Genomic DNA, 27,731 nt, shown 5'->3' on the forward strand with positions numbered 1-27,731 from the left:
TGGAAGAAAAGAAGCCTGATAGTTTATTTCAAGTTCTGTAAAGTCTATCACAGGTGGAAGAGAACCAAACATGGACATATATATATGTATATATTTATATATATATACATATATATAGAGTCATACACAACATAATATAAATACTGAGGGCTAAAATAAACAGGAGCCATGCACTGGAGGTGGTTTGAATGGAGAGCATGTATTTACAGCACCGCGTGTCTCGTTACGTCACATCAAGAAGCAGCATGTTGGACCGTTAGTACAGGTTAGTCTTCCTCACTTCAGATGCCACCCGAAGGCACACGATCAGGGAACCAGAAGCAACTCTTGATTTGGACTTCCTGTCAAACTGACGGTGTCCCCCTGAAGACACATGCAGACGCAGGTTAACTCACACAGGACAGTGGGACGGTGGGACGGACTCACTGCTGCTGGAGGCAACATTCAGAGCGACAGACAGTGGTACTGATTCAGTACGTTCAACAAAACATGTGTGTGGGGGGGGGGGGGGGGTCATAGGGCCTGCAATTAATAAACGAGGGAAACACCAGGTTCAGTCACACGATTCAAATAACGGTGAAATTAAGTAAAGAACAATGAAATCATTAAACAGGAAGTTTGTCTTCAGGGTTCGACGGAGCGATTAAAGTCCACATGATACATTCAAGGAACATCTTTGTATTTGCAGACAAAGTGAATGTGTCGCGTGTCTTGGCCGTCTCCTCCTCTTCCTCCTGCTGGGACTCAGGACGTACGCAGGAGTGGTTAGGTGCATTCGTTAGTATTATAATAAGCAGCAGTAACACTTCATGTCTGGTAGAAAGGACAGGTATGTATGCAGGCGCCTCACGTGGAGATTTACAGTGCTTTGATGAGAGAACCCGGCCTGGATTCCTCTTTATTGCTAATATCCAACCCACGTCTCTCCTTTTCTTCTTTCTTCTTCTGGCACTTCGCGATTCATCAATCAGCATCGGATCACTCGGATTGTCCTTTCCCCGCACAAATATTGTCGTCTAATATTTCACATTTCGTCGAGGTCTTGTTTTTTGATTCGAGATGCAGAAGAGTTCAGCCAGCTCTCACACACACACACACACAGAAATAGAAACAGAAACACACACACTCACTGACACTCTTCGAGACATTCAGATTCGTTGCGATGCACATCCCCCGTGTGTGTGTGTGTGTGTGTGTGTGTGTGTGTGTGTGTGTGTGTGTGTGCATCACAGTAATTTGGATTAAATGACAGTAGTGGTAATTTGACAGCAGACATTCAAACTAATGACACTTGAGATTTACAGACGAGAGCTGGTTTTGTCTAACCTTTGACTTATTGAGCCCTCCGCGTGCTTTTAAATACAAGTTACACCAGTGTGACCATTATGAGTTCAATCCTCCACCTTCCACTCTTTTTGCTTTCTGAAAACACGAGCTGAAGGACCGGCGTGTCAGACGCTGCAGACGTACAGGTTATATTAACAATAACCATCAATAAATCATTATCTAGTACTACTTTAGCCACTTGGGCTAATCTTGACTTTGCTTCTTGAGTTCCTAATCAATACATTTTAAATAACAGTCACAAACAGCAGCTTTGTCACATGTTTCACATCAGAAATCATTAAATTTCAACTGGTTTCCTTCCTACATGTTCCTGGAGTCGTTTCCAGATGGAAGTTGAACTGATAAAGAGCCACGAGGGTTTAAAAACACGTCCATCCCCAGCGTGTGATCATAAAGCCCACCTATTTAAAATGTACATACATATACGTGTGAATTTGCGGTGTTTCAAATCATTGGCCAGCCAAATGATCGAATTGAGCAGCAGAACCGAGCCGCTCCTCTTCTTCTGTCTGTCCGACCGGCTCGAGGGGCGGCCGTCAAAGGCCGTGAACTCCCCGGCCGTTCGTCGTTACATTCGGGAGACGAGTGTCAAAGCAAAACATCGTTCTGTGACGTGAGCTTAAGGTACTAAAAATGAATAGAAATACTGAAAGCCGCAGGAGATGGAAGGAGAAAACATTTGGAATCAAGTTTCAGCTCTGAACAAGCTGAACACCAGAGCGAGGGGCTCCGGTGAAGGAGGAGAGACGGTTTCAATAGCGACTCCCGCCGAAACGTCGATGGACGACAAACGGCGAAGGCTCGTGAACGTCGTGGTCGAGTGGCGGAAAAGTAAAGTCACAACAGCTTCGTCAGCTGCAGGAATGAGACGGAAGAATGACGGAGAAGAAGTTTCAGGTCCGATGACGGGAGGTGGGGCTGGAGGAGCGGGCTTCAGTACGACGAGATGTCGGAGGAACTGCTACTGTTGCTGGTGGAGGTCTGCGCCCTCTTTATGTAAAGGTTGAGCAGCTTCATCTGCGGCGAGGAAACAACGGTTAGAAGACCACAACCACGACGAGACTGTCCCTCGGTTTCCAACAAACTCTTACTGGATGCAGGAATCAAGAAACGCATGAAGGAAAGCAGAGGGAAAGTTATTTACTGTTGAAAACCTCAAGCACAGAGTAAAGCAGTTGCACCTTGCTGCCAGTCAGCTGAGCCAGGTAGGGCTTCAGCTCCTCCCCGATCACAGAGTAGATGGCCACCAGGCAGAAGACGCTGGCCTTCCTCACGCTGCTCTCAGTGTTGTCGTAGCCCTGCAGCAGCGGCAGACGACGACAGGTGAGTCTGGAGCTTCAGGGTGAAGGTGTGTTTCTCCACGGAGTGACGGAGCTCACCTGGAGGAGGCCCGGGATGATGTCCGGGAGCAGCTGGTGCAGCGGCTCCTTCGTGATGCGTTCGATGGCCCTGGTCTGCATCTTGATGGCGGCCAGGTTGATGGGGTAGTCGGCCGTCTGCACGATGGGACAGAGGACCTTGATGCACTGCTCCGGGTGGATGGACCCGGCCAGGGTGGACGCCGCCTCCTCGGCTGCACGGACCACCTTCAACGGCACAACGACATGAAGACCCGGTTCCCTCTGGAGACTGAAAATCCTGCGTCGCTTCACAGATCCTCACCTCCTTGTGAGAGTCTTTATGAGCCTCCAGTGTCTTCATGATGGTGAGCTCGGCGTAGTTCTTGAAGCGTGCCGGCTGGTTCCTCAGGATCTCCTTCAGGACCCGCAGGGCCAGCGCTCGGATCGTGTGCTACCAGAGAGAGAGAGAGAGGAAACCATTCAGAGTGGAGCTCTGGACAGTAACGACCACGGAGAGACGCTGGCCTGCTCACGTCTTTGTCTCCGAGCGTCTCGAGGAGCAGCAGCAGCATGGTCTTGAAGTGCTCCTCCCACACCACCAGGCTGTCCTCGCGAGCCACTTTGAGCAGCTCCAGCAGCGTCCCGCGGCGTTCCTCAGGGCTGCGCTCTCCCGCCTGGCCGTGGGAGAACTCCTTCAGCAGCTCGCCCACCAGCGCCAGCTGCTCTGCAGGGCCTGCTGCACAGACAGGGGGCGGGACCAACAGAGACGTGGTGTTTGAGCCACGCAGCTCCCGAGCATCATCTCCTTTTCTCAGACGACATTGTGGATTTACCAGGAAAGTTCTTGGGGTTCAAGATCTTGTTTTCCACACTTTCTTGTCGGCGTCCTGAAGAAGCACACGAGGAGACGGTAAGACGCCGAACCTTAAGCCCAGAAAGTGAATGTTTTGTTGGCTGGCCTGCAGGCTCACCTTCTCGGATCTGCTCCACCGTGTCCTCGTACAGGGCGGCCTTGTCCAGCGTGCCCACGCCGTCAGTGTAGTTGTACGGGTTGTAGTCTCGGAAGCGCGGGCCGGCGAAGGATCGAGGGGACGGAGTGTTCAGCAGCGAGGTCTTGTTGTCCAGCGCCGTGCGTCCGCCCTCCACTGCGTCCGACTCCAGGGAGGGAGCACCTCCGGGCTGGAGGGAAGCAGCAGGCCACTTCACGTTCGTCCAACAAAAACCACAAACTGTGGATTAGAAGAAGAACTCAGATTTTTCTTACCACGCCGTCTTTCTTTCCTTCCCGCCGGAGCGGCTCCATCAGGTCCTCTTGGCTGCGGAAGCTGAAGTTCTGGATGGCCTCGGTGACGCCGCGCAGGGAGCTGTAGATCTCCTCAGAGTTCAGGTTCTCGCTGTCGTACTCCAGCATGCTGCGGTGTCACAGCGGGCAAAACCACTTGGTTAGAAACTTTGATTAGAGCGACTGCAGCAGGTTGGAGTGTCAGGACTTTGTTGGAGAGCTGAGGGAAACAGGAAGTGGATAAATGTGATTATGAGAAGAAACTTTCGGTACTGCTGTTTGTAGGAATTTGGAGGGTCTGAACCATGATGGAGGCCACTGTCTCTGCAACAATATCCTTTACATTTCAACCGAAAGAGAAACTGAAAGGTGTGAAGAGGGAAGCAGCTTGAGGTGGTCCTCTTCTGTGCACCACGGTGTTTCAGTTTGCTCCGGTGCACGTGCAGAGCCGTGCATGTCGACAAACACAACAGGTGGTGAGAGACAAGATGAAGCCGTCGGCATGCGCTGAGGAAGACGATGGGGGCAGATGGAGGCACGGACGGTGGCAGCAACGCACAAGTTCGAGACTCTCAGTGATTCAGGGGATTCACAGTGGAAAACATGGACGACTCATCCAAGCTCTCAATTTACACCAATTATTATTTTCACAGTGAGAAATCTGGAAAATGATCAGTGTGTTTTTAGAGGACAGAGTCCAGACCGACTGTGAAAGCCCGTAAGAGGAATGAGGAAGAGGAGGAGGAGGAGGAGGAGGAGGAGGAGGAGGAGGAGGAGGAGGAGGAGGCCAGGGTTACCTGGGAGAGTAAGCTCGCCGCAGGGCTTTGAGGGAGGAGTGGGCAGTGGGTGAGGGGAGAGGGGGGGTGGAGGGTGAAGGCAACTTGGAAAGCCCGTCTGCACTCCAGCCCCACAGCCGACTGCAGACAGCCAGGGAGGAGGAAGAGGAGGAGGAGGAGGATGACAGCAGTAGAGAGAGAAGATACAGAAGTGTTCAGGGTGTGAATATTTACACGCTTGATGTGTAAATATCCAACTGAGTGAGAATCACCATGTTAATCTGCCAGATCAGCACATTTTAACACCGACCTTTCATCACTGTAACTCCTACAATGTTTACCACATCTGGACAACCAAACACAACCAGAAAACTTTGTATGTCTACAACTGGTGACAGCAGGATTTCCTCAGTCTCATCATCCAGTCACAAAAGGTACTGAAAATTAAAAGTTGATCATTTCAGTGGCTGAGAGGTTAGAGAACCTGAAGAAGAAGAATTTGTGAACAAACAGTTTGATGGAACATTCGACTCTCCTGCTGGTTCTTGGTAGGAAACACAAAATCTGAATGATTGTGGAAATGAATTAGATGAATTGCAGCAGGTTTGATGTCAAGCAGTTCCAGTGTGTCACTGGGTGTAAAGATGGCGTCCTACCTGGGAGAGTGGCCCCCGTGGGAGTAGTTGGTGGGGGAGGTGAGGGGGCTGCTGCGGCTGCCGGGCTGCCGGGGAGCCGTCCGGCCGGCGCAGTTAGCAGGAGACGCCTGAACACCATCACACAGATCACACAACGTCAGTGAGGGGAAGCTCAGGTGGATGAGGGTCGGTGTAGAGGAGCGTGTGTGTGTGTGTGTGTGTGTGTGTGTGTCTGTGTGTGTGTGTGTGTGTCATCGTGTGTGTGTCACCATGCTGATGCCACTGCTGGCGCTGGCGTTCCTCAGGTGGTTGTGCAGCAGCTTGGTCGTCCCGTCCTGGAAGGTTTTGGGCAGAGCGCCAAGCAGCATGGTGAACTCTGGGGTGTTCAGCTCGAACAGGGCGATCAGCACCACCTGGGCCGCCTGCACACACACACACACTACTCAGTCAGGGAACTATTAAACAGATTTCAATAACTCCACTCAGTGGAAACTACATCTAAAATGTGGATGAAGTTCAGGTAACTACAGATGAGCACCACTTCCCAGACAACATGTCCTGTTGTCTCTTTCTCAAAGAAAAACAAAGAGTTCTTATGAGAGGGAATGTCAAAAAGCAAATGCAGGATGTGAACGTGCAGCAATTTCACTTCATTTAAAAAAAAGAACGGCGCAAAAAAGCTGGAAATGTTGAAATGCAAGAAGGTTTTAAGAGTTCAGAGGTTACCGAATGAGAAATGTCTCGCGTTTACAGTTTGACTGTTGGTTTCAGATTTGAAGCTGCGTCGGCAGCGTTTCATGCGTAACCTCCAGGAAGCCAAACTAAAAACACATGTTCCCGCTACTGTTAGTGCTGACGAGCATTCCCTGAAACTCTTCCGCGCCGTGGGGTTATTTCCACATCCCCTCTGAGCCCCACTCAGACTGGCCCCGGTTAGTGGAAGATGTTGGTCTGCTGGAGTGATCTACCTGCTTGCACTTCTCCTCCAGGTTCCCCTCCCCAGGCAGAGAGGCCACGGTGCTGGCTCGGCCTGAGAAATCCTCCCCTGCCCAGTTATGAAGGGTCTGGGGAGGGAAGTGTTGAACGGAGGAATGGCGGTTGAACAAAAAAACAAAAATGCAGGTGTGAAAATAAAAGAGCAAACAAAGAAAAACTCCAACAAAATGAAAGCAATGAAAAGAGAAGCTGTGTTCGGGGGGGGGGGGGGGGGTGGGGTGGGGTGGGGGGGGGCAGGTAGAGGTGGATCTCTCACGGTCCCGCTCGCCTTACCTTGCGGACATCGGAGCTCTTGGGCTCCGTCGTCCACGTGATTATACGGGAGACGGCGAGGCGCGTCTCGCTGGAGTTGACGAAGTCGGCCGGGTCCATCTGCCGGGCCAGAGCCTCGATGTAGCGCAGGATGGCCACCTTCACCTTCAGGTTGGGCGTCTGTGTCTGATCCACGATGAAACGCATCAGGATGTTGAACTGCTGCTCATACGGGAAGGACTCTCTGCAGGAACCGGAGCAAAGACATCGTCCTGATTCCCTCAAGCCGTTGTTGGACGAGTTCACCGTCGTATCGTCTGATCCCGCCTCCATCTTTACCCACAATCCTTCCAGTACAACAGAAAAATGTTCAAGTGCCGTCCTGCTGCTCACCTGGTGACGTCCAGGGCCTTCTGGACCTTGGCCTGCACGGAGCCCAGTAGGTCAGCGCCCATCTTCTTCAGCAGCTGTGTGAGCAGGACGAAGAGCCAGTCCTGCAGGTCCTCCCGGTGCAGAACCACAAAGTCCACCAGGGTCTCCAGGAACATGCTGAAGACCTGGGAGGGAGACACAGACACACCATCACCAAAACGTCTCCTTCTTTTTGTCTACAAATGTTGGGTTTTGGGTGAGTGGAGAGGAGGCGGCTGCCGAGCTCTGACAGGGAGAACCAGCAGCTGCTCTGATCAGACGCTGAGTCAACACTTACTCTCTGGCGTTTGTTAGAGTCCGCAGCGGCGAAGAGGCATGCAACACAAAAAAAAACAAGACAACCACACTGTGTTAGTTTGTCCTGCAGTTAGTTCTGACGTGAGCAGAGAGCTGAGGCTGCAGCGCTTCAGCGTTTCACGTCACCGACTCTGACATGACGGTCTGGAGTCGCGTTGTAACATCACATCGTAGGGCCGATACACGTCAGCGGGTGAAACCGTGGGACGGCGCCATCTGTCCTTCAGGTTGTGTTAAAGGCGATGATGCTGATTCTCACCTTGCTGTGAGGGTCTGCAAACATCCTGGTGAAGATCTCACACAGCCTCTTCAGCTCCACGCGGCTGAGAAGAAAAACAGTTTGATACTTAAATCAGTTCTCATAGAAAGTTTTCTAGTTCTATCTTAACCTTCCACCAGGATTCAGACCTTGTTGTTCATTTGAATGTTGAATATTGTATTGAAAGGATAAACCCGTGCAGAGAAGCTCACACACCTGAGCATCCTCTGGCTCTTGAGCAGGTTCTGCAGCCCCAGCAGTCCCTCCTTCCGCTCCGACCAGTTGGCGCTGGCGCAGTGGTTCAACACCTCCGCCACGTCCTCCGTCTGACGCAGGTAGTGCGGCGCCATGCCGCCATTGCGCGAGCTGTACGAGCGCTCCGAGCAGGCGCTCGAGGCGTCGCTGTTGGCGTCGTCGTCCGAGTACATGCCCGGTGACTCGAAACGCCGCCTCACCGGCCGCCGCTGCGTTGGGCGGGGGAAGACGGGGCGTTAGGAACCACAGCCTAACGTGTGTGTGTGTGTGTGTGTGTGTGTGTGTGTGTGTGTGTGTGTGTGTGTGTGTGTGTGTGTGTGTGTGTGTGTGTGTGTGTGTGTTCTCAGTCTACTGCAGCACAGGAAGTGACTTCTGTAGATCTACCATGCAGCGGCAGAGTCAGAGACGAACATGCAGGACGTAAACTTGTGAAAATTCATGCTGACTTCAGGAGACAGACGCTTTCTTTAAGAAGGGATGACGCGTTTTAGTTACCAAAGAAAATAACTAATAAATAAATCCTGTAAAAGCCAGTTATCCTGGGAAGCTCATGCTCAGCATGCAATGACAAGATTTGGTTTATTATTGTTTTTACCTTATTCCTCGAGTCTCCTAAGAGCTGAAATTTACAAAGTCCGGACAGACAAAGCACAGAGGGCATTACTGCAGCATCGTCCCAGCTCTCAGAGGCTCAACACTTCCTCCATCGCCGTGGATGTTCAGCTCGTTTTCTCTGGCTTTATTTCCCCGTTCCTAACTAAAGTGTGGTCTGTCGTCTTACCAGAGCGTCGGCGACCGCGGCCTCCACCTCCGTGCCGGTGTTGAGGATCCTCATGGCGTTGACGGAGGCTGAGATTCGAGCCTGGTGGGACAGCCGGTCTGAACAGGAGGAGGTTCCACACATTAGCAGGAGCAGTTCACGTCGCTCCGTCACACTGGAGCTCCACAACAAGAAGCTGCTTTAGAGTTCACAGGCTCCAGTCAGTCCCATGAATTCAAACCTGCATTGTCTCGTCAGGTTTGTTTGAAAATATTGGGAATAACTTGTTCAAATTAATGTGTTTAAAAAGGAGTAGTAAACTCATGTCGTCCTATCGCTTAACTCTGAATACTTACCAATATAAGTATATATTCAATACTTTTTAATTCCATATTTATATAAGCTGGTAGCTTAAATACTATACTATGTGTCTGATTTGAAGTTATCCACTTATTTTTGTGTAAACTGCAGGCTTGTTTTGTTGTTGTGAAGTTTCTTTTTAGCAGTTTACTTGTCATGGTGTCAACGTGGACAAGAGGGAACAAAGACAACTAAAACCCAGAGCCGGAAATGCAATTTCACCAAAAAACACAAGCAACCCTGAGAATGATAAAGGAAAAAAAATGCTTACATTGGGGTGGGGCAAATAAACATGTGAAAGAAAATCAAAAACAACAATAAGCAGTGCAAAATGAAAATGCTCAAAATAGCACAATGTGTGTACAGAAGAAGCATCACAACCTGCGACACAGTAAAGAAAATAACCAGGCAGAAGAACGACTGTATAGACGGAATATTGTGTTTTTTTTCTGTTTTAAGAAAAATATTCAATATTATTAGAATGAAGGTCAGGCTGATGCTCACTGTCGCCCCCTGCAGGTGAATGGATGTGCCGTTCCACGTGCAGTACAGTGACAAACCTCTGGTTTTGCTTCAGTGGTAAACAAAGCATGAGTCTGATGATTACTGAGCACTGTGAGCCCATTCGGCCATGCAGGGAACAGAAAGACTCAGCAGCACAGACATGAGCAGGACATGGTATTAAATGAATCATGGAGGCTTTTCTGTTTGTTTTGACGCTGCCGGTCACCTGAGTAGCACTCTGCTGAGGACAGGGCGCTGGTTGAGCGGGAGTGACGGCGGGTCACTGCAAGAGGACACAGAGGTTCCAGGGTTGGTGGCTAGAAAAGACATTTAGAGGCAGAGCATGCAGAGCCAGACGGACGCAGGGAAAGAAGAAACCCTCCTCTCACACTGTTCAACACTGAACTGATCTTAATCAAAGCAGGACAAAAGGAAATGATATATTCTTATTTTCAGTCTTGCTATATATGGACACTTTCTTGAGACAAAGCCAAAGATTTGAATCAAGGACACGAGGTGCCGCCCTGGAAGCACACAGGATTATTATGGATTATTCATCATCTGGAAGTCCAATAGGGGTTTGTAAATATGGACGACACGCCTCCTGGAGTTTCCATTTGAACTGACGTCCCGGTGGAGCAGTGTTGTACTCACCAAGGGGGGAGAAACCCCTGGCGGGGCTGGTGTCACGGCTGCTCTCGCGACTGGTTTCGCGGCTGCAGCCCTGACTCATGCTGGGTCGAGGGATTCGACTCCGGGCTGCAGAGGCGACGCAGACGGAGACAAAGAGACGGAGACAAAGAGACAGACAGAGTGACGGGAAGCAGAGCCGCTCACACACACCTGAGGCACAGACTGTTAGTGAGGCGGGAGAGGAGCTGCGGGGTTAGTGCGACAGGACTTCCATCCAGGAGGATTACTGTGTTGTGGCATGCAGGTCAGTGGTCACACACTGAAACGAGGAGGCAGTGACCCTGCTCCACCTGCTCCACCTGCTCCACCTCCACTGCTTCTCACAACTGCAGCTTTACAAGATCTGGGCTCATTTCAAGAATAAACCAATCAGCAGTTGGTGGATCTGAAGAGCTTCGGTGAGAATAAAACTGAAACCCAGACGAGTTTCTCTGAGTATTGAACCCAATATTTTACGTAAACCACAGCAGTTCTTCTAAAGGGCTTTATATCCAGCACGTAAACTACAATGATTTTCTATTTCATGAAAGTAGTTGCACCAACCCGTCCCAGATCTGGAGGGACTGGTCTCCCGGCTGCAGCCCTGGCTGCGGTGGCCTCGAGGTCGGCTGGTGGAGGCGCTGCTGGCGGCGGCGGCTGCGGTGCCCATGGTCGGCCGGGGGATCCTGCCGAAGGTGGAGCTCAGCAGACGCCCCGGGGAGCCAGAGCGGCTGCCGGCTGCAACACAACATTTGGGTTTGTTTGTTTTCCTTCAGTAACGTCGTCCTCTGCGCCCAACCAGACAAGAGAAGAGGAGCTCACGCTGAGATTGCGACACCACTTTCCCACGGCTGCGGCCCCGGCTGTCGGTCACCGACGGTGCGTTGCCTGCACTCGTCCTCCTCGTTCTCACTCGCCCTGCAGGGGGCAGCACAGAGCAGAGAGTGAGGGAGGCAGCAGACGTGACGCCTGCTGCCGGGGCGAAGAGACGCCTTCACACTTCAGCTTCTTGAAAGAGAGAAACGATCAGTACGACTAAAACAAGCAATAACAACCAGTCATGAGAACAACACTCAAGAGTTGGAATCGTTCTGTTACCAAAGAAAAGCAGCGGAGGAAAACTTCTCCAGCGGAAACAAAGCAACATCAAAGACTGAAGTACAGAAAGATGGAATAAAGCTGTGATGACAACGACGGGTCGTTCCCGTCAAAGTGTAGTTAATTCTCTCTCACCGAGAACAAACAGTGGGACGACATTTACTGGCAGAACAGATGACCGTGTGAAGTGCAGTGCATTCCCATTAAAACACCACAATGTGTGCAGACTGGGATGCGGGTTTCAGGTCACATGCAGCTCAGTCCAAACGCCTCCACACTCACACCAGAGGTTTCAATATTTCAATACAAGCGTGTAACGCTGCAGACTGGACTGGACTCCTCTCCCGTATTTAAGAGACTCTTTCTCCTGCTTCCAGAAATCCTTCCTCCCTGGTTGAGCGCTGTACTGACAGATGATACTAATAAAGCTAAACATTCGGAGAGGTCCTGCAGCGACAGCATAACGACATCCCCAGGAAATGTCACTTCCACTTAAAGATGCATGATCCAACATAAATCATTGAAATTGTTAACCGGCTTAGTTGGAGAACATCTAAATCAGACATGAGTCGTTCCACTGAATCTGAACATCGGTGATTCTGGTAAAGTGAGACGCTGCAGCTCCTGGAACTTCATGGAACAGTGAAGCATCAACTCCACCGTCTTCAAGCTCGACTCTGTTCACACGTCTGCAGCAAAAACTCTGAGAATCAAGAACTGACCGGAGGACTTCAAGCGTCCAGACAAACATCTCAGGCTGTAAAATGCGACGGCCTCAACCTCTTTCTGCTGTAAACCAAATGTGTCCACAACCTGTTAATCATGCCACTAGATCCTGAGGTGGGAACAGTTGGTGCAGGATGTATTAGTCAGATTTATCAAAATAACAGTTTGACATTTGATGATGTGCACAAACTAGTTAATTACATCTGTAAGGTTTTGTTCAGACATTTGTTTGACAAATATCACATTAATTACCTCTTTTTGATTTCCACACTTTTATGTTTATTTTGTGTTTTTTTTGCAGCAGGCACCTAAAAAATATCATCATCCTTTAAAAAGTTTGTTTTATAGTGTTTTCTGATTCTGATTCAGTCGGATGTGGAAAAAGGCATCAGTCATGTATAACGGTCAACTTTCTCTGAAATACAACTGGGTTGTAATTCTCTATTTTTGCCCTGATTTCAATAACCCACTCAGTCCTGAATTATTGTATTCCAACATTGTATTTTGTGTCTGGATTCTCTCAGTTCAGGTTGAATTACAATGAGGTGTAGTACACGAGGGCGAGGGGCTGAAGTGACCCATGCTGAGACAGTCCATGCAGCCACAGTTCCACCACAGACGAACACCTTCAGTGCTGATGAGGGTAAAACAAACACCGAGGACACAGGGAGGAGTGTCGCCACACAGCTTACCGTCTGCATTAACAGACCACGAGCCGTCTGACAGGTGGGCAAGCCCAGGAGAGACACAACAGGATTTTAGGGTCAAGAGATTAAGCTTTACATATCGTGGACGACGAGGTGAGCAGGCGGGAACACGGCGGGATTCCTTTTACCAGTGAGCGTCACGTCAGAGGGAAAGTACCGTGACGTAAGTCCACGAGCGGGGTCGAACCAAACGCACGTCTTTAGTGACAAATAACGGCCGGCGGGTAAAAACCGTGTGGTTACAGCTTTCAGGTCAACGCTTCAGGTTTTCATCCGAATCAATTCACTTGACTAAAGTGAAGCTTTACTGTGAATTAATATGAAAAACAGGGCGGTACAGTAACATAAAGCAGACTCTGTGACGCCGGCGGCCGCCTTACCCAGCGAGGCGTAGGACCCGGGGGGAAGAGCCGAGGCCGAGCTGAAAGGTGACGACGGGGCGGCCGACGGCACGGCGGGCATCCTGGTGCGGGCGGTGGCGGTGGCGGCGGCGTTCACGTCCACGTCGCTGCGGGACCGCTGGAGGGAGCTGGGAGGCAAGGCCGAGGCCGGCGCCCTGGAGGCGTGGGAGGGTTTGGCTGGAGAACGACACGGAAAAGTCATTATGACAATTAAAAAAAAAAAAAAATGAATCACAGCATGTTGGACAGGAAGAGTTTAGTTTCTTACATCGGGTTGCGCTGTGTCCAACGCTGCTTTTTACAGACAGGGGGCGACTGTGAAGACATAAATACAGAAAAAAAAAAAAAAACTAGACCTGTGAATCACATCTCTGAGCTGCCATCTGTCACCATGCATCAGGCCACCACTCCCACACAGCACACATTAAAACATCAATACGCTGATTTCACTGGGACACAAACGGCACAAAGATCAATGAGACTCAAAATGGTACGTTTGAAGCAACACAAGAGAGAAAAGTCAGATTTGAAGCTTTGTCTGCAGATTGTGTCGTGATTGTGGGAATTGTTAAACAATAATAAATATCTGTATGAAAGATAAACCGCCTGGTTTATCTGTCCTTCACAAGGACTTTCCAGCTCAATACATTGACTGGGAGGAAGAGGAGGAAGAGGAGCCTCACTTGAGACTTTCCTGAGACGAGGAAGAGGAGCGATCGGAGGCGGGCAGCGACATCAGACTGTCTCCGCTCCTCAGGTGAGCCTGCAGAGCTTTCTGATAGGACGATTCCAGCCCCAGGAAGAGCTGCTCCGCCTCGCGACTGAAGTGGCCGTGGAAAACCCAGTAACACCTGCAACAGCCAAGACGAAGGACAGGATCAGGCAGAGGCTCTCTCCTGCTAACAGCTGCACTTTAAAACCCAGGACTGACTCACTTTCTGGCCACAGAACGAGCTTCAGCGTCTGCGTCGTGGATCCCCTTCTTTATCGTCTCCATTAAAACGGCTCCATGTCTGCAACAGAGGCAGGGCGAGCAAACTATTACTGACTGACTATTACGGACACGTCCCATAGAGAGAGGAGGTTCAAACGTTAGTTTTTTGTTTTTCTAGTTTAATCAATAAAATATTAATCACATTTACAACTTTTACATATATACATATATCTGTATTCTCATTGTATTATTTGTTATGAAAATCGCTGTTGTTTGCATCAGACACTTGATTCTCATCGTGCGCTGAAATGCTTTACATCCTGATAGGCTCCAAAAGTACATAAAAAAATTGAAAAAGTTCTGTAATAACTAGTTTTCAACATTGATTAAAGAGTATTTGAGGGAACTTGTTGATGCATGCTCTTTTAATGTGATTAATTTGAATATCATAAATAAAGTTCTCGCTTTAACTGGACCAGCATTGACTTGTGAAATCATAAATATACCGAGGATGGTGCTGAAGATGGGAGCAGTTGTTATGGCAACCGTCGCCATTGGTGATATGCAACAAGTGAATGTAAACATGTAAAGGTGCATTCAGACAGAATAATCCAAACAGCTCTTACTAAGACCAACACTAAGAAAATCAGACTCTCTTTGCCAAATAAGTGCTGACAGAATCTCCCATCTGCCCTCAAATCTCAACTCCATGAGAAGAAGAAACACTTTGGGTTTTAAAAGCTCTGCTGATCAATACTGAGCGGTGACGCGCCCCCTCTGCTGATCAATACTATATTACTGTGTAATATATACAGCAGCTCTCAGGAGAGCTTCAGCGTGATCCTGTCCTTTAAATGCCTTCATTCTAGTGTCATTTCCACATTGACACTCATCGCAAATAAAGGAGGATCATACCACAGTTTTCTTTTGTAGTCGTACAGTGTGATTTGTACTTGTGTGAAATAAAAGCTCAAGCTGTGTCTGAGTGATGGGAGCGAACCAGAGCGCTCCCCTGATGCCAGAGGGTGAGCTCGGGTTGCTCCCAGGCGGCGGTGGCTGCAGGAAGCAGCCAGGCAGAAACACAATGAGCCTTTATGGAGGCAGACAGAGATTCCCCCTGGCATCGCCATGGAAACCACAGAGATAGCCCTTGACCCTGGCGCGTTCTGATTTCCTCTCAAGGAGGAAGCCTGTTGTGAATTTTCACTCACAAACTGCCGGCGCAGATTTGAAGTTTATCACAGAAAAACCCGCTCATGCCATGTTTGGACATGACGGTGGGACTGGTGGAGGACTCTGCATGCTCCACCCTGATCTGATTTCATCTTTGACTCCCACCTCTCCAGGCAGCTGCTCGGCCACTCCTGCAGCTGCAGGTCCAAGAACTCGAAGCAGCGCCTGCAACGTGAGAAAAATGCAGAAATCTATTTAAATGCGACCCGAGGAACAACATTAGTTTAAGATTCACTAAACAACATATAAAAAAAACATTCCTCTATGAATAAATCATACAGAAAATTAAAAATATACAAATATTATTCAAACACAAATATATGTAAAATATTCATATGCATATAAAAGATTTATTGAACTGGAAAATGAACGTCACCTTCTGACGGCCACAGATTTGGAGGTGCAGTTGCTGGTGATGATGGGAATGAGACGAGGGTAGTGTGTGTGCTGCAAAACACAACGGCACCGTTTACTGAGCAAATGCATTTCAGGAGGAGCCGCCGGATCAGACGACGTATCTGAACGTCTTCAGAAACACACGACGAGGCGAGCGTGAGGATGAACGGCGACGTACTCGGAGAATGAGGCGGATGGCGGCCACGCCGGAGGTGGCTATGACTTTGGCACTGTTGGGGACGAGGTTGAGGAGGATGGGCATGATGGCCTCCGCCGTGTGGTCGAAGCGGCTGCCGAGCAGCGAGGACAGGTGACTGGGGACAGAAGCAGAGGCGAGATGAGTTCCAGCGAAGGGCAGCGCTCCGGTGGGCGCCGACGCCGTGGCGTGACCTCCAGACGTCTTACCCCAGAGTGATGCAGGCCTCTCTCACCACCTGAGACCGGAGGTCTTTGGCGGAGAGCTTGAACGCCGCCTCCATGAGTCGCAGCTGCTGGGGGAAGCCATCAAACTCAACGGCGCCGGCCAGCAGGAGGGAGCGCACCTTCTTCAGCTGGGGGGGGAAACACAGGGATCAGAGCAGGCGTCCTCCGTGAGGCGACGCCTCAGGCGGAGGGAGAAACGGGCCACGGCTTCTTACAGCTGCGACTCTGAGCTCCCAGTCGCGCTTGTCATCTGACAGCACGTCTCGTATCTTCGTCATGGCCTCCTCCACCTCCCTGTTGGAGTAGATCTGATGGCGGGTTCCAGGAAACAACACACAATTAAAACTGTGAAACGTGAGTCAATAAAGGGTGTGGATGGACGTGAGGCCAGGAGAAGAAGTATTTCCTGCCTGCACTGTTGGAACGTCGTGGAATGCCTGGATGAAGTCCTCCTCATCCACGGCTCCGGCTGCAGAGCTGTCCCTCCCTGCAGGAGCACCAAGTGACGCTTTACATCAGCACTCCTCCAGTCTTTTACATCACATTTCCTTCTTTTTACACATATCACAAAGGCAGACTGGTGTTTGCGATGCGTTGATTCCGACCTGCAGACTTGGTGCTGGAGCCGGAGGCGGCGCGGCGAAACGAACCCATGCTCACTGCCTTCCTCCCAGACAGCGAGGCTCCTTTGGATGAGGACGAGGAGCGCCCGCCGTCCACCGAGTCATCGTCCTCAAAGTTCTTATCTGGTGGGGGGGGGGAGGAGAGTCAGACACTGACTTCTGGTCATGTGGCTTCACAACAAGTCCTTGCAGAGAAGAACGCCTCCACTGAGCACGAGAGCAATCCAAAGCAGCCAGGCGGACACTGTGGGTCATAGCTTACATTCCTCCACCACCAACACAACAAACTACACAGCGAGATCCAAGCAGGAGGACGGAGACACGACGCTCCTACAAAGACGTGAACAATTCGCCCTGTGTGTGCAGTGAGGAGGCAGAATGAACACACTTCAGAAAACTGATTTACTGAACACAGCAAGGCAGTTCCCCACTAAAATATTTAGGTATTTGTCATGAAAACAGATTATACACAAGGCAAAATAAAGCCCTAAACTGTCGAGAAGGAATATTAACCCACAGTGAACGGATGCTGAACTGAAAGTGCTTGATAAAAATGAATCCAAACCAAACAAATCAACAAGCAGCTTAAAGAGCTTGTCCTTGTGGAAAATCCTCATGTGGTGGATGGCGGGGCAGAGGGCCAGTCTGGTCAGCACAGGCAGGGATCAATCCTTTTTCATTATTCAAAGTTTACACACACACACACACACACACACACACACACACACACACACACACACACACACACACACACACACACACACACACACACACACACACACACACACACACACACACACGCACACGCACATGCACACACACACAAAGTAGAAGCAGTAACACATTGAGCCAGTCCAGCTATCATGTACCTTCCAGTATCAATATAAGCCGACATATGAAGCCTTTAATATTCCCGAAAGTTCAACATGCCAGCAGGGGAAACCAACGACGACCACCTCAGCTCTGCAGGGTTTCTTCATTCATCAAAATATTGCTGCCAATAACATTACTCTGACAACATGGCTGCTGCATGTAACTGAAGCCAAACATAAAGGTTCTTGCTCACACTGATGAGTGGATATCCGTCGACTCGGCAAATTCACCAAAATGTTTTAAAGATGATTTGAAACTCTGGAGGAAAGAGGATGGACGAGACACAGTGATGAGTCCTGGAACATGTGGAGCAATCTCTCAGTGAAGATTTTAATTCTGCTCACAACTCTATGATCAAAAACACAAAGATTCAGTGATTTCTTCCTCTTGTTCACTTTTCAAAAACACTGTAAATGCTATTTAGACTGGAGGTCGTCCAAAAGTATCTGAAGACATGTGTTTAAATGTTGACAGTCAAAAAAAACAACAACAATCTAACCAAACAAGCCCCCGGGACAAAGTGACACAACAGGCCAGAAACTCAGCCGCTCATGATCAATCTAACCTTGACAGACAACAAGTTATCAACCTTCTGCTCTCCAACACGTCTGCAGAGCCTCAGACGATGCTTCCTGCCCTGAACACTCCACACAGCAGCCCTGCATCCGGCATATTGTCCAGACAACAATTCAGCCAAGAGTGGGACACTCAAACATCCTGCACGGTGTTTACGTTTGGCCTGCCTCCGACTGGATTCACCCCCACTGTCCCCCTCCTGCCTCCATGCTGGAAGCCGTCCCTGCGCCCAGCAGCAGCTTACAGGAGCAGATCCGCCGGCACACCAGCTTCCTCAGCATGCCGCCACTCGGTCACACAGTCCTCCACTCCTCCGGCCTCCTCACATCTTCTCCCCTCCGTCAAGGAGAAAAGAAAGTGGGGGGGTGAAGCCTCCCTCCTCTGCCGCCAGGAAGCATGTGCTTCGACATGCTCTTCCTCTTTGCCCTCGTCCTCTACCTCATCAGACACAGTGGGGACCAGGATGGAGGAAGACAGGGGATGGGGAGGAGGAGGAGGAGGGAGCGGAGGGGTCCACCAATGGGAGGAGGAAGGAGGAAAGGGAGGAGGTGGAGCCTGTGGGAGGAGTCAGAGATGAGCGTCGGCATGACTCAGGAAAGGAGGAGGACGAGGGGGGAGATGATGTGACACCGCCGCTCGGCTGCTGCTCATGTCAGCTGCAGAGAATCCAACAGCTGGACTCTTTTCATCTTTTCATCCCAGCACGTCACTGAAAACACGGAAGGAACAACCCTCTAATGGCGCCGGCTGGGCGCGGCAAACCAAGGGGTTAAACGAAGAGTCATCTGTAACCACTGCCAATCAAAGCTTCTTTGTTTTGTCAGTAAATATCTGAGCTGGGGAAAAACTCCACCTCCTATTTTGAACCATTTCACTAAAAACTGCACATTTCCAACAAGACATGATGGTTTCCTCTTCCTCCACTAGATGGCAGAGTCGCTCCACTGAGTTTAACTTATACCGTCACTGATTGTTTCCTTCAAATCAACAAAGAGAAGAAAGACACTGAACCACATCAACAACACAGTGAGATGTGGAGTGGAACAGAAGAAAATATCCTCATTTGAACATGACAGCAACTGTTTTCAGAGAAACACGAGCAACCAGGGAAACAGACTTCAGCCAAGAGTCATTTTTCATCTTTCTCAAACATGTTTCTCAGTGTCTGGTGAGGTCAGCGGTAGAAATACAACTCACTCCATATGTGGAGGAGCCAAACTTCATGCCATCGTCAGAGTCGAGGTGCAGCCGAAGCTTTGCTGCTGAGAGGAACAACTGCTCACGTCATCAAACCGCCACATCACACAAAGTGACTGTGACGAGTGCAGCACCTTTCTCTGCACACCAGGTAGTCAGTTTCCTTCCTGGCGGCGTCTGGAAGTCTCCAGAGCCTGATGGAGTCTGACGGCTGATGGGCCTGATGCAGATTCAGAAAATGAGCGTGGAGGTGGAGCCAGAAGGGGGGAGGGGAAGCGTGGGAGAGTGGCTCAGATCAAATCGGCTCTTCAACCCTCACTGATCGATATATATGTACAAAGGCGAACCTGAGAACGACACAATTTTCGGTCTTTTCATCCCCTGGAAAACTCCCCTGCCATTCACACGTCCTCTTCCACCCACTGAACAACAGAGGGAGGGGTATTCCCACACGGCGCTGGCGCTCCATTCAGCTCTCACCAGCTTACAGAACACAGACGTTCTCACACGTGATTCACAAACCTCGACTTTAAAAATGTTTTTTTGTTGTTGTTTTCCCAGTATTTTGACTGAAAATGTCTTTATGACCTGTGTCAATGTGTGACATTGTAGCGTCGTGTTTAGTGTCAGTGGGTCTCAGTTCAGGGGTTTTCTTGGGTTTTCTAAAATGCAGAAAGATGCAGGAAGTTTTAAGACTTTGGACACTTGTTCATTGTCACAAAAACTATTCCAGCAACTTTAACAGAACCACAGAAAAAAAAAATGTCTATCTTCTATGTATTTGGCCCGGTGTTTTCCTCTCTTTTCTAACGTGCGACCCTGCGTCGTCCTCTGCCGTCACATCGCCTTCATTATTCAGGAACGTTCCGGCAGTGCAACCCAAGTCCTGCTGGCAGCGGGAGCACGGCCTCGTCTCTCACCGCCTCCCTGCAGGACCCCCTGCGGTGCCGAGCGGCACACGCAGCCCACAGAGCTTCACGCAAGTGTAGAAATATACAGAAATACACCTCCGGGTCAATTAAAGGCCATTCACAAGATTATTTGGAGAAAACAACATGCAGGGGGTTTATTTTTCTAACAAGCTCATCTTCACTCTGTGCCTCACAGACTGTACATCCTAATCGAAGGTCAAATATGAAGCAGAGACTCGTGCAACATGTGGAAATAAAACATGTCAAAAGGTCACTTCTACACATTTTGGAAGCCTGAAGATGAACAACTCAAAGACCGACTGGAAGCTGAACCTGTCACCTCGCCTCGCGTATCATTCTCATATCTCCTAAAGTACAGACGTTTCCCGTCTTCTCAAAGTCTCCATCAGGTTCATCTGATCTCTCAACTGAAACACACAGAATGAAGTGAATAGTTCAGAGGTAATGGTCCGTGTCACGTGTCAAAACTGAGCAGCAGGATTTCACGCGTCGCTGAGTCGCTTCCTAATTATGATCTCATGACTTTAAAATGGTTACGGCTCAGCTCCTTCAGACACAACGCTTCTATTCCAATATTACTAAATATTCAATTTACCTGCAGAGACGACGGCTCGCTTCACAGCATCACACGTTGTGGGAGAGAAACACTGGCCTCCTGAGCTGATGGAGCCCTGCCTCCTCCCGCCTCCTCCCCCCTCCTCCTCCTCCTCCTCCCCCTCCTCCTCCCTCCTTCACCTCCTCCTCCTCCTCTCCAACCCATCTTATGTCGACTGTCACAAATTCAACCAAATCCAAGCTACAAGCCAGAAAACTGTATTTTATCTTTGGGTTTTTTTTCTCCTTCTCATTGTTTCTGTCTCTCTTCATCTTTTCCTCTCCACCATGTTTGATGTGTCTTTCTTTATTCAGCTCATTGTGAAGCTGCTGTGAACAGGTACCACCAGCAGCTCAGTCACTCTCCCCTGTATAAAGTACAACCACCATGACGACTGAGAGGAAACTGAAGCTTTGGCTGAATGTATCACCTCTCATCTGTCACCAAGCTATTGGTTAACTCTGAGTCCAGATGTTGCAGGTGTTCATGCCTTTATATCATCAGCAAACTTGCGTATACACAAATAATAATGTTTAAAGTTGTCACCTGGAAACCAAGAAATAAAAACGGAGGTGTGAGTACATGCTGGCACCAGAAGCACCTCTTCTACTTCAAATATCAAGTAGTTAAACTAATCCTGTTGTTTGGCCTTTTGCTTGAAGGCTCCAGGTGTTTGGAGATGAAAGGGAGCTTATGACCACAGCGATGAGGCCTGACAGCTCTGCTGCTGCTGCTAAAGGCTTACAGACCGGTTTAGCGTCACTTGGTGCAGAAACCTGCACAGGAACGAGGGGAAAGTGGAAAACCCCCGTCGACGTGCGGTGGGAGACGCCACAGCCTCCCGCTGCAGCCCTGCAGGGTGGCTGTGGCGTCCTCGCTCTCAGGCCGGAGCACAAAGGAAGATGCTCAGGTTACGTCCTGACTGAAAGACAACAAACCAGCCTGCCGCAAAGCCACGACAAGAGTTGTGGGTGAGAACGCCAATACAGCTCCCCAGTGCTTGGACCATAATGTTCTTCATCAGAGTCCACTTATTTTCTTTTTTAAGGCCGTCAGCAGGTCGTAATTTCATCAATATAACTGCATTATTGTCAGTATTGGAGATGGATTGGCCCGTGTTCTGGATATGCTGTTGAGAATTACTGAACTAATGTAAGAGTTAAGAAAGTTGCCAGTTGCTTCATGAGAAGCACAAGCTCAAAGGCAATAAAAGTAAAAAAGTCATGAGACTCATTTGGATTTTTACAGGAATCCTTAGATTATCATCTGAGTCTGATTTGAAGTATCTCTCAAAACTAATAAAAACCAAATCGAGTCCCAAATCGAATTTAAAAAAACAAAGAGTTCACATCTTCTCCCCTTTAATAATGTTTTATGGCGTTTAAAGCTGTAATGAAGGACTTGTGCAGACTGATCAGCGTAAACAAATGGAAGGCGGCGGTGATTCCCTCCACAGAGCTGGAGTGTGACGGTTCTCACCTGACAGAGGCGACAGCACCATGTTCCCCGACCTCTGCACCTCGTCAAACTTGCTGAAGATGACGTTGAGTCTGGAGGGTCAGGAGGAGAATCTCAGCCACAGTAATACAATGACTCATCGTCTCAGTGTTACGGTTGCGAGAAGGAGAATTAAAGTCAACAGGCGTGTTCATGCCGACAGGAGGAGGAGATGATTTGAACTGCACCGTGACTGAGGCAGGCCTTTCTTCCCCAGGTCCATCCTCACGCGCTCCCCCACGTGGCGGTAGATCTCCACCAGGCAGCTCATGGCTCCGTCTCGCACCTGGAGGTCAACGGGAACACGAGCAAAGAGAAGCCGGGTCGTTTGTTTCTGGCAAAGTTCATAGATGAGGATGGGGAAGCAAAGAGAAACCTCCTCCGTCATGCTGTCATGTAAAGTGGATGTCCCTTCTCATTGTGTAGGTCAGTGTTTGTCCTGGGGAGTATTTAATGTGTGAAGACGCTCAAACGCTCTGCTCATTTCCAGCCACTGAGTTGTTGCAGATAAAGTGGTTTGAGTGAGGGAGCGAGGAAGGAAAGCTTCCTGGGCACGGCTTCCCGTGCAGGGAGGAAGTGTAATAGCGGTGGTGACGGAGACGACCAGCGAGCTGAAGCATCACGACTTTATCTGAGCAAAGAAAGGTTTCCTGCTCCGCCTCGCGAGTGTCGGCGCTTTACCAGCAGAGGGCGAGCTGCTGGTAACTGAGGAGGAGGAGGAGGAGGAGGAGGAGGAGGAGGCAGGTCCTACCTGACTGGTGGGGTCCCCCAGGAGGTTGCAGATGTGAGGAACTATTTTACTGAGCGTCAGACTCTGAGATCCAAACCTGGGAAAAGGAATGAAACACAGGTCAGAGAAAACCGACTACAAACCCACTGTTCCACAAACGACTCATGACGTCAATGAAATCAGAGCAAAGACGTTGAAATCAACACAAATTCAACTGTTGAAATCTTAAAGTGGTCAGTTGAGGACGACTCACACGTTGAGGGTGGAAATAAGACAGAGGCAGAGTCCTTCTCTGGTCCGGTTGTTCTTGTGCTTGAAGCCTCCCATCATCCGCTCCCACACGTACTGCAGGGGGACGCCAGCATCGCATCAGTCTCTGTGTGTGTGTGTGTGTGTGTGTGTGTGTGTGTGTGTGTGTGTGTGTGTGTGTGTGTGTGTGTGTGTGTGTGTGTGTGTGTGTGTGTGTGTGTGTGTGTGTGTGTGTGTGTGTGTGTACCTGTGGGTTTGCGGCCTGGTCCATGATCTTCAGCAGAAGCGCTTGGTCCTGATCTCGCACTTGGTCCTTGGCGTCTCCGAGTCGATCGATGAGACTCGGGAGAACTGGGAAGACAAACAATTAATTGATGAATGAATGAATGAATGAATGAATTGATAAATAAATATCGTCTGGTCACCGTCTTTCCTTCTTTCAGGATCACCGTCACCATTTACAGACTTTGCACAGTTAAATCCACACGTCAGTGTCACACCTATGCTTTAGTCACTTTAATGATGGACTGTGAAACTCTAATATTGTGACATGTTTGTGTATCTGGTTGGCCGAATAAACTGTCACTACTACTATTATTACATTACTATTACTGCATGACAGAGTTTTATTTAAATACGTTGAAAATAACTGAGACTGATAACAAGAACCCTCCGAAAAATAAAAAACTCAGCAGCTTAAACATGAAGAACAAGCAGAAATAAACATTTACAATTGTGAAATAAATAGTGAATAAATTGAACTATACTATGAATTTTTTTTCACCTACACACACAATATATGTATAAAAACAGATATGTAGAATAGAAACAATTGTAAATTAATTTACCTAAATGAATTAGACAAAATATAATTATACAATAGTAAATAAAAGTGCAAAAGTAAATGTGAATGACAACGAGGGGTTAAATATAAAAGTGCTTTCATATAATTGTCAAATTATTCAAAGACATAAAAACTAAAACATGATTTGTAAATAAAAGATGCACATAAACACAGATAGTGAGAGCAATCACAACCACATACACATAAATAAAAATGTAAAACATAAACATTGAGTGCAGTTGGAATAAATATATAAACTAAAATGTCACATTTTTTACAGACTATTTTAACTTCTGGGGTGAATGGATGGATGAATGAATGAATGAATGAATGAATGAATGAAGGACTGAACTCACCGGTTCCAACCTGCGTCCTGAATCTCTCCTGCAGCCTGCTGACCAGAGCAGACAGGATGTCCATCCCCAGCAGGACCACCTGCGCGCACACACACACACACACACACACACACACACACACACACACACACACACACACACACACACACACACACACACACACACACACACACACACACACACACACACACACACACACGCACACACACGGCAATGCATTTCAATGGGGGCTGCAAAGGATCATGGGTAATTTCGCACAAGCGACTGTTTTTGCTCAATAAAACCAACAAAACGGTCCAGAGATGAAGTGTCATGGCGGCGCGGCGCCACGGTTCCCTGTCCTCCGTCCTCCTGCGGGTTAAACTCGCAGTGTTGCAGAAAACCGTGAGTGAAGTCGGTGTGAGGACGTTACAGTCCAGCCCGGGTGCAGCGTAAGACAACCTTCCTTGTCATGGGGCAGAGTGGGAAGCTCAATGAACGGCTAGTGAGAGCCTCCCTGCTGACACCATAACAACACTTGAGCACCACCTGAGCCTCGGCTTCAGGTTCTGGTGCAATTTTTGGAAACTCTCTTAATTAATAAGAGAAACAAAAGTCATAAAATGTCTCTGATAAAAACAATACGGTGCCACCTGCTGGACACAGATGATACTACAGCCAGGTGAGTGTGAGACTCAGGACAGGAACCGTTCATGCTTGTAATATTGATTTGAGAAGCGTTCAATGACATGTACGTTACATCTTCTTCCTCACATTTTAAAATATAAACACTTTAATAATCCCAGAGCATCACTTTAAGCTTTGCTCCACTCAGAGTAAATAGAAAGGACGTTTACTCTCAAATAAGACTGGATAAAAATTAAGTTAATTTAAATATTAACATGGTGACTAAAATAAGGATGAAATTATTCAAATGGACAACAAACACTATTTCCAGGGAGGAAGCACATTTTAGCTTTTTTTTCCTCTTTACTTTTTTTTCCCCCTTTTAGAAATTCTAGTAATTTTTAGTTATTGTGCCTTTTTTAATAATATTGAATACAGTATAATCACTTTAAAGAGATGAAAAGCCATCATGAATGTGACTCTGGCGTGTAAATCAAATAAAAAGACCAAATGTTTATGGTTGAGTGAAAGCTTCACGACAACACGGTACTCCTGTACTGAACCACTTAATATCGTTAAATCACCCCAAAACAAGCAGAGTAATAGCAGTTATTAATACCACAGGATTCACCAGGTTGTAATGTTACTGAAACATGAAGACGTCTTGGAAAAACATTTCTAAACCCGACATTCATAGCATCAAAATTAATCCATTCATTCATTCAAAGTGTGAATATCCCAACATCAACATCACCGCTGCAGGTCAAGAGAAAGAACATCAGTGAGAAACACTCAGAATGATCCATTAATGTGGCTTTTAGAGCGACGAGCCGCTCGCCTCACATGTAAATGTTGACTTTTACTGCCATTGAGCATCTGTATTGACCGGCGGGTGGACGATCTTTTAATTTACGGCTGCTGATGGATAAGCAGGAGTCGTCAGACTCACGCCTCCATCCTTCACTCACTCCGCTGGAGAGGCCAGGGGAAGGCGGAGGGAAAGTGGGCTAATGGTGCTGGTGAAATCAGGCCACGGCCGGAGCGCCTGGGAGCCTCGTCCCCATTAGCGGACCAGACGAGTTTCCAGGGCAGCCGCCGCTAAAGAACATGTGTCTGCAGCTGTTCAAGGCGCCAGAGAGGAAGTGACAGAGCCGACATCTTCAAGCTGCACTGATCTCCTCTTAAATCATCTCTCTTTTTACTTTCTAGAAATACCAACATTTAATGTTCGGCGGCTCATTAACTGATCACATGGTCTCCCTCTGCAGTGAAGACTGAACTTTATTGATGGTTTCATGTGGAGCTCATTTTCTGAATGGAAAACTGTTTCGCAGTATCACAGAATTCCTTCTGCAAACTGTTTCTCGAAGATTGTTTTGGTTTTGTGTGCATCATCAGGAAATGAAACGTCTTCAGCTGTACGCCCAGCTGTGAAATGTTGACATGAAGTTATTGATCAACAACAACTCTGGACTGGTTCCACCTTGTAATGTGACTCAGTCCTTCATCACCCGCTGTGCGCCGCTCACCTTGAAGTTGCTGGAGTTGACCCAGGAGCTGGCAACGGCGTCCACCATCCTGTCCAGCAGGGACTGGTCCTGCTCCAGATCCGGACACTTCTCCTGGTCCAGGATCAGCTCGATGACCTCCTGGCCCACCTGGAGCCTCCTGCCCACGTCTTTCTGCGTCACCTGGTCCAGCAGGTATTCTGCCCTCACCACCTCCTCCTCCTCCTCCATGGTGGACAGAAGGTCAAAGAGCCGGTGCAGATGGAGGTCCTGCTGTCCCGGAGAGGAGCTCCAGGAGATGAACTGGTGGCGATCGACTGCTGGCCTGGATTCAGCTCCTGCTACATCTCTTCTTCACCAGGTTCCAGTCCCTGAAAGGTCCACACCTGGAAAGAAACCAAACAAACACAGTCTTTAGGCGCTTGCACATAAAAACACATAAAGTCAAACTAAACCTAAACGAGTTTTAGTTTAGTTAAAAAAAAAGGTGCATCATTACAAACGTATTACTCTTTATTGATTATACAGTAATAGAATCGATGCAGTAGATACAGATGGTGAAGCGACATACAAGCTTATATATATTCTAAAGATAAAGAAAGCGTGGCTCTAATCCCGGACAAAGTTTAATCGAGAAAAACTTAGAAAAATGACAATCTGATAGTTTTCAAAGTGACACAGTGACAATAAGAGAGGAGTTAACCGGCCACACACACAAACACGCGCTATAGAGGCTGGCAGTTGCGGTAAATGTGTGCAAACGGCTCGTTAGGAGAAGTTAGAGCCGCTGCAGGTTTGATTTTTTTACAGTTTCAGGTCGCAGTTAGCTTCCTCCGCTAGCCGGCTAGCAGCGGTCCGAGGCTAGCCCCGTTAGCTCGGTGACGCTCCCCGAGGGAGAACCGTTACCCGCCCCGGCTCCTGCCCCGGTACCTCCTCCGGCCCCGGCGGGGTGGATTAGAGGAATTATTAGCGCGGTGACCGGGTGTCCGCACACTCACCGGATAGACTCCCGGGGAAGGAGAAAAGTCACAAGTGTCGACGCTGCCTCCGGCCACTAACT

General features: G+C 48.7%; 1 protein-coding gene across 3 annotated transcripts; it reads right to left on the bottom strand.

Moving 5' to 3' along the window:
• LOC308147552 (CLIP-associating protein 1-A-like) lies at positions 1-27,731 on the bottom strand. Of its 3 annotated transcripts, none has more exons than XM_080519765.1 (39): positions 27,670-27,731; positions 26,693-27,057; positions 24,558-24,636; positions 23,605-23,708; positions 23,362-23,453; positions 23,130-23,205; positions 22,567-22,664; positions 22,361-22,431; positions 16,691-16,831; positions 16,496-16,572; positions 16,301-16,393; positions 16,068-16,213; positions 15,841-15,976; positions 15,643-15,713; positions 15,372-15,431; positions 14,035-14,112; positions 13,783-13,950; positions 13,368-13,414; positions 13,079-13,276; positions 10,990-11,085; positions 10,732-10,905; positions 8,653-8,750; positions 8,467-8,490; positions 7,833-8,080; positions 7,617-7,680; positions 7,022-7,185; positions 6,650-6,872; positions 6,349-6,444; positions 5,650-5,802; positions 5,402-5,508; positions 4,767-4,886; positions 3,952-4,099; positions 3,659-3,866; positions 3,521-3,574; positions 3,221-3,420; positions 3,010-3,138; positions 2,727-2,933; positions 2,529-2,645; positions 1-2,364 (listed from the first exon to the last, which is right to left on the bottom strand). In XM_080519765.1, the coding sequence occupies exons 2-39, from the start codon at positions 26,900-26,902 to the stop codon at positions 2,281-2,283; spliced, it is 4,659 nt and encodes a 1,552-aa protein (XP_080375891.1). In that variant the 5' UTR covers positions 26,903-27,057; positions 27,670-27,731; the 3' UTR covers positions 1-2,280. The 3 variants fall into 3 exon arrangements, with proteins under 3 accessions (XP_080375891.1, XP_080375890.1, XP_080375892.1); XM_080519764.1 differs by having other exon boundaries at positions 3,221-3,423; XM_080519766.1 differs by lacking the exon at positions 4,767-4,886 and having other exon boundaries at positions 3,221-3,423.

Source organism: Blennius ocellaris (assembly GCF_963422515.1).
Source record: "Blennius ocellaris genome assembly, chromosome: 24".
NCBI classification, from domain to species: domain Eukaryota; kingdom Metazoa; phylum Chordata; class Actinopteri; order Blenniiformes; family Blenniidae; genus Blennius; species Blennius ocellaris.

Coding starts and splice junctions, on each gene's coding strand:
- LOC308147552 (XM_080519764.1), bottom strand. CDS start 26,902: ATGGAGGAGGAGGAGGAGGTGGTGAGGGCAGAATACCTGCTGGACCAG. Junction 7,186..7,616: donor TTGCAGACCCTCACAGCAAG/GTGAGAATCAGC, acceptor TCTCCCTCCCAG/GTCTTCAGCATGTTCCTGGA. Junction 5,509..5,649: donor CCAGCAGTGGCATCAGCATG/GTGACACACACA, acceptor GATGGTGTTCAG/GCGTCTCCTGCTAACTGCGC.